Source organism: Prionailurus viverrinus, unplaced genomic scaffold, assembly GCF_022837055.1.
Source record: "Prionailurus viverrinus isolate Anna unplaced genomic scaffold, UM_Priviv_1.0 scaffold_35, whole genome shotgun sequence".
Classification (NCBI taxonomy): domain Eukaryota; kingdom Metazoa; phylum Chordata; class Mammalia; order Carnivora; family Felidae; genus Prionailurus; species Prionailurus viverrinus.
Window position 1 is genome coordinate 3,202,325 of NW_025927605.1, and position 6,209 is coordinate 3,208,533.

Genomic DNA, 6,209 nt, shown 5'->3' on the forward strand with positions numbered 1-6,209 from the left:
ATTCAGCGAGCCTGCCGGGACCCTGGGACCCAGGGCTAGGTTGAGGGTGGTGGGCAGGTCGGGTGGGGGCCCCATGAGAGGACTGGGGTGGGCTTTTGGGGGAGGCTTCGGGGTGGGAAGGACTCGCTGGGGGTTCTCAGGAAGACCCTTAGGCAGTGTCCTTTATATTTCCATCTGGCCGGCACTTGAGGTGGCTGCCCCTCACCTCACCCTGAGGCCTCTTTGGGTACCGGAGGGATAAGGAGAGTGGCCAGGGGCACAGCCGTCCTTTCACAGGGAGGGTCTCCCCCCACCCCCCAACCCCCCCACCCCCGGCTCGCCACTTAAGCTCTCTACTTAAGCTCTTCCTTGCCCACCCTGGCCCAGGAGGGAGGTGGGGAAAGGTTAGAGGGGGGGCAGGCTGGGTCCCTGGGGTTTCCAGGGATAGGGACAGTGTGGCCAGATGGAATCACAGCTCCTGGAGCTGGTGCCAGGGCTCTGCAGAGGGCGGGGGCAGCGTGTCGGGGGCTGTGGGAAGTGTTGGGCTCTGTGGCACACTGGGGATGAAGGAAGCAGGAGCCCTGCCAGCCCGGTTCTGCGGTCAGATGGGCCAGCGGGACACTATCCCTCTTGAAGTTTCCTTATCCGTAAAATGGGGTGGTAACCTGAGAGTCGCTGTGTTGTGTGGTGAGCCTAGTGGGCTTAAGTCCAGTGTCCAAGGTGGGACAGGGTCTCAGCCCTCACCCTCTCCCCAGCACCCAGCCCCGGGCCAGGACTGTGGTGTGGCATGTGGTGAAGGAGACCGGCCTCAGGCTGGGGTCTGCCTGGTTCCCCGACCGGTTTCCCTGCCAGACACGGGGGCCCGGTGGGCTGGGCTGGGGTGGCAGCTGCCTGGGAGGGCCCGGTGACGGTGACGTCCTGCTTCTCCTCTTCTCCGTATTAGGTCATGGGAAAGCATAGCTGGAGGGCCTGCCTGAATCACAGGTGACAGGCCTGAGACCAGAGACATGCACTCGCGCAGACACCCAGCACGGGGGTTCGGGGAAATGAGGCAAAGCCCCGATGGTGGGAGGGGAGGGGGCCGGCAGCCACCTGGGAGCTGGCAGGCAGCCAGCAGTGATGAAAGCCCAGGAGAATGGAAACAGAGGAGCGAGCCTGTTGTAATCGCTACGCCCACTTGTCGATCTATAAAGGCGGCGGGCGAGTCCCGGCAGCCACACGCACCTCGGACCTCTCTCCTCTCTCACCCTCTTGCTCTGTGCCTGCCTGCCACCCGCCGCTGCCACCATGACCACCACCATCCGCCAGTTCACCTCCTCCAGCTCCATCAAGGGCTCCTCTGGCCTGGGGGGCGGCTCGTCCCGCACCTCCTGCCGGCTGTCTGGCAGCCTGGGCCCTGGCTCCTGCAGGCTGGGGTCTGCGGGGGGCCTGGGCAGTGCCCTCGGGGGCAGCAGCTATTCGAGCTGCTACAGCTTTGGCTCTGGCAGTGGTTACGGCGGCAGCTTTGGGGCCGTGGACGGGCTGCTGGCGGGTGGGGAGAAGGCCACCATGCAGAACCTCAACGACCGGCTGGCCTCCTACCTGGACAAGGTGCGCGCCCTGGAGGAGGCCAACACTGAGCTGGAGGTGAAGATCCGGGACTGGTACCAGAAGCAGGCCCCGGGGCCCGCCCGTGACTACAGCCACTACTACCAGACCATCGAGGACCTGAAGAACAAGGTACGGCTTGCTGGTGGGACAGAGCCTTTGGGGGGCATGGCCTCTCCTCCCCCCCATCTGGTATCCTTGACCATGGCCTGGAGTCAGCCTAGGGGGCTGCCACGGGCTCTCAGGGAGCCGAGGACAGCTTGGCTCTGGGTTGGCCTCTGGGAACCCACCTTGGAGCCACTGTGTGGCCCACATTCCCCTTTACGGGGGGGGGGGGCAGCAGTCTGGGCCAGGGACAAGTGAGCCTCATGGAGCTCCTCTGAGCCTCAGTTTCCTCATCACAGAGCTTGTTGCCGCCACCTCATGTCATTGGAGGATAAGATGAGTGGATGCGCGTAGAGGCTGGGCCCATGGGCTGCCAGATACGTGGGCATCTCTCTTCTCGAAGCAAGAGGGGGATTTTGGGTGACGGTGGGGTGAGGGATCTAGTGAGTTCAAGACGGCACCTGCTGGGAGGGGGAGGTGGAGACAGGGGGCGGGACCTCAGGAAGGCCTCTGTGTGTCTTACTTGGGGATTTTTCTGGCTTCCCCATCCCTCCCACTGTCCCCTCGAGAATGGGGTTCAGCAGACCTCCCAAGGGCAGAGCTGCCTGCTGGAGTCTGGGGTTTGGGCCCAACAGGGGTCGTGACTTCTGATTTGGAGCTACTCGTTGGTGAGGGCTCTTGCAGGGGCCTTTTGGGGGAGCCTCTCAGGGGCACCATCTCCCCAGTTGTAAAATGAGGGCGTTGTTCACATCTGTCGCTCTGCCTGGGATTCTGGGACACCTTCTGCCCCAGGGGATCTCTCCCACTCTTCTCTTCCCAGCTGGGCACTCCCAGCTGGCTGCCTGCTCTGGTGGAAGGGAGCCTGGCATGGGGGTCCTTGTGGGAGGAGGCAGGTCTGGGGGTGGGGAGAGGAGGCAAGCTGCAGTGCCTCAGACCCCTGCCGGCCCCTCCTCTGCCAACAATTACTGCCTGGGAAAGGTGAGCGGCTGGGCAGGAAGAGAGCCTTCCTGAAGACAGCCACATCCTGGCCTCCAGGCAGGAAGATCCATCTCAGAAGCCTGGTCTGGGCTGAGCTACTCCCTACCGACGGCCTTACCGCTTTCCCGTCTCCCCAGATCCTCACGGCCACCGTGGACAATGCCAACATCCTGCTGCAGATTGACAACGCCCGCCTGGCAGCTGATGACTTCCGCACCAAGTGAGCCCTGGCCAGGGGGCTGGGAGGAACCGGGGTCCCCCTCCCCACCCCAAGACCGCAGTTGCTATGGCAAAGGCCAGGAGCTGGGGTGGGGGAGTCCACCGCTTAGTCATGGATGTGGCAAATGCAGCAAATTCTGAAGGCCGCTGGGCTTAGGCAGGGAGAGGGAGGCGAGGCAGGAGGCAGAGAAGAGAGAAGCTAGAAGCCCGGTGGGGGTGGGGCTTGGCCCCGCAGGGTCCCAGGGCCCTGAGGCGGCATTCTGCTTCCGCTCCACACCCCCACCTCCACGGTGCCTCACCAGCAGAGGCCGGATGCTGGCCAGGACCTGGGCCTGCCTGTGGGTCCAAGCATCGAGACTAAGTCTCTGTTTCCTTTTGCAGGTTTGAGACGGAGCAGGCCCTGCGGGTGAGTGTGGAGGCCGACACCAATGGCCTGCGCAGGGTGTTGGACGAGCTGACCCTGGCCAGGGCCGACCTGGAGATGCAGATCGAAAACCTCAAGGAGGAGCTGGCCTACCTGCGGAAGAACCACGAGGAGGTGAGGTGGTGGGGCAGCAGGTCAAAAAGGCTGCGGAGGGGGTGGCAGTGCTCTGGGGCTGTGCCAGGGCCGGGACCGAGGGAAGAGCACAGAGCAGGTGCTCCAGGGCTGGTCACCTTATGGGGCAGCCCTGTTTGTGGAGCCCTGACCCCTAGTCCCTTCCATGTACCACCTTGTTTCCCTGAATCTGGGGACCCTCCCAGGGTCTGCAGAGGCCCCTTCTCCCCATCCTGGCCTCCCTCAAGAGGACAAGGGGTCGGGGAGGAGGTCTCCTTGTTCTAGCCCAAACCCTTGAACCTGGACCCTATGTGGAAGTTTGGGAATTCAAGGGGATGTCTTAGGTGTACTGGCCTAAGAATTAGATTTTATTTTTGGAGAGCCCTTTGGAGAGTCTAATGGGGGGGGGCATAGAACCTGTCCTTAGGGAACCTCCAGTCTGATGGCGGAGGCAGAGCCCATGCAGGGCAGATGAACAAGAGTCAACAGGAGGGGCAGGGGGTAGAGGCAGAATGAAGGGGGGCTCCTTGGGAGGGGTCTGGAGAGTGAGAGAGCAGGACAGCTCCGCATGCCCACACCCACACCCCCCTCCCTCACAGGAGATGAACGCCCTGCGAGGCCAGGTGGGTGGTGAGATCAACGTGGAGATGGACGCCGCCCCTGGCGTGGACCTGAGCCGCATCCTGTCTGAGATGCGCGACCAGTACGAGAAGATGGCGGAGAAGAACCGCAAGGACGCCGAGGACTGGTTCTTCAGCAAGGTGGGGGCTGCTGCGGCCCGGAGGCCTATCCCAGCGGATGGGGGGCAAGGACTGAATCCCGACTGATGCCCGGTACCTGGCATCTTGGGGGTGCCCTATCCTCAGTGAGCCATATCGACCCTATGGGATCAGGGTCACCCATTGCATCAACAGGCCAGGAGGTTTCTGGGCTTTGGAAAGTGGGATGCTGGTGAGAAGGCACACTGCCCCTACAGTTAGGTTTGGGAGGGGGCTGAGAGGCCCAGCGGAGATCAGGAAGGGGACCGTGTCCAGGGGAGTTATGGGGGGTGGGGAGAGCCCCAGGTGCCCGTGTGGGCACAGCATGGGCCCTGGGCTGATCATACGGAGGCCGTGGGTGTCATCTGACTTGGAGAAGGGATCCCAAGCTCACGCTGCACTCTCCTGTGTCCTGTCTGCAGACCGAGGAGCTGAACCGCGAGGTGGCCACCAACAGCGAGCTGGTGCAGAGCGGCAAGAGCGAGATCTCCGAGCTCCGGCGCACCGTGCAGGCCTTGGAGATCGAGCTGCAGTCCCAGCTCAGCATGGTAGGGGAGCTGCCAGGCCTGGGGTGCACCAGGGACCCTGGAGGGGGCACTGACCCCCCTTGCTGACCCCTGAGCCTCCTGCCCTCCTGCAGAAAGCATCCCTGGAAGGTAGCCTGGCTGAGACAGAGAACCGCTACTGCGTGCAGCTGGCCCAGATCCAGGGGCTGATCGGCAGCGTGGAGGAGCAGCTGGCCCAGCTGCGCTGCGAGATGGAGCAGCAGAACCAGGAGTACAAGATCCTGCTGGACGTGAAGACGCGGCTGGAGCAGGAGATCGCCACCTACCGCCGCCTGCTGGAGGGCGAGGATGCCCAGTGAGTGGGGGCGGGGGGCCAGGGGCCAGGGGCTGGGGGTCTGGAGTGGGGGTGGAACTCTCAGACCCAAATCTAATCTCCTCTTTCTCTCTCTCTCTCTTTTTTTTCTCCAGCCTGACTCACTACAAGCCCAAAGAACGTAAGGATCTCGGTAGCTGAGGGTGGGGGTGCACGGGGCAGGCAACCCATCTGCTCATTGCTGGGGAGAGTCCCAGGACCTGCAGGGAGTGACGGCTGATCCTCAGTAGGGGTGTGTGTAGAAAGGGACCTGTTAGGGCTCAGGACTGATGCTCAAGGGAATCAGATGAGGGAGACACTAGTCTGATGGGGGCAGGGCAGAGAGATGGTTCTTACCCTAGAGATCCTAGTTTGATTGGGGCAGAACTGGTCCTAGCCCTGGAGACTCTCCTCTGATGGGGAGATTAGGGACATGGTCTCTCGTGGTCTTTGTTCTTGAGAACCTTACAGATGAGCAGTCCTGACCGTGGGATCTGTAGTCTGAAGGGAGAAAGGGACATGGTCCTTGCCTTCTAGATCCCAGTGTGATGGGAAAGATAAGATCCTGGCCCCAGGGAATCTAGTCTAATGGGGGTGATGCGGACCTGGTTCTTGTCTTGGAGATCCCAGTCTGGAGATGAAGGAGACAGGAGCCTAGCCCATGCCCTGGAGACTGCAGAGAAATAGAGATAGACCCCATTGGGTAGCACCCAGTCTTGCAGAAGGACACAGTGGGTCAGGATCAAACCTCCCATCTGGGAAGCTGGACTCCTACAGGGGCACTGCCACAGGGAGGGAATGGGACAGGGAGTGGCAAGAGCAGGAGGGACGAGTGTCTGGATGTGATATTGAGAGGTGAGAAGAGGCAGGGACCGCAAATGGCTATGACGGGAGAGCTAGCTCTGCTCAGGGAACTGGGGGCTGAGCCAGGGTTTCTCGGCCCCCACCCCACCTCGGAGTGTCTGTCTCCTGCAGCCGTGACCACACGCCAGGTGCGCACCATTGTGGAAGAGGTCCAGGATGGCAAGGTCATCTCCTCCCGTGAGCAGGTCCACCAGACCACCCGCTGAGAACTCTGCTCCTCCTGGCCAGCCCCCCAGGCTCCCCCACTGACCCTGTAGCCTCTGGATTCCCCAGCCTCAACTCCTGGCTTAGTCCCTTTTCCATAACCCCTTGCCTGACCAATAAAG

The 6,209-nt window shown here is 62.2% G+C and overlaps 1 protein-coding gene across 2 annotated transcripts; it reads left to right on the forward strand.

Moving 5' to 3' along the window:
• Positions 1–1,266: 1,266 nt before the first annotated feature.
• LOC125158519 (keratin, type I cytoskeletal 17) lies at positions 1,267–6,209 on the forward strand. 2 transcript variants are annotated; one of them, XM_047845729.1, is made up of 8 exons: positions 1,267–1,698; positions 2,787–2,869; positions 3,250–3,406; positions 4,003–4,164; positions 4,584–4,709; positions 4,802–5,022; positions 5,136–5,161; positions 5,995–6,209. In XM_047845729.1, exons 1-8 carry the CDS (start codon positions 1,267–1,269, stop codon positions 6,087–6,089), a joined length of 1,302 nt encoding a protein of 433 aa, XP_047701685.1. In that variant the 3' UTR covers positions 6,090–6,209. The 2 variants fall into 2 exon arrangements, with proteins under 2 accessions (XP_047701685.1, XP_047701684.1); XM_047845728.1 differs by lacking the exon at positions 5,136–5,161 and adding an exon at positions 5,734–5,754 and having other exon boundaries at positions 5,930–6,209.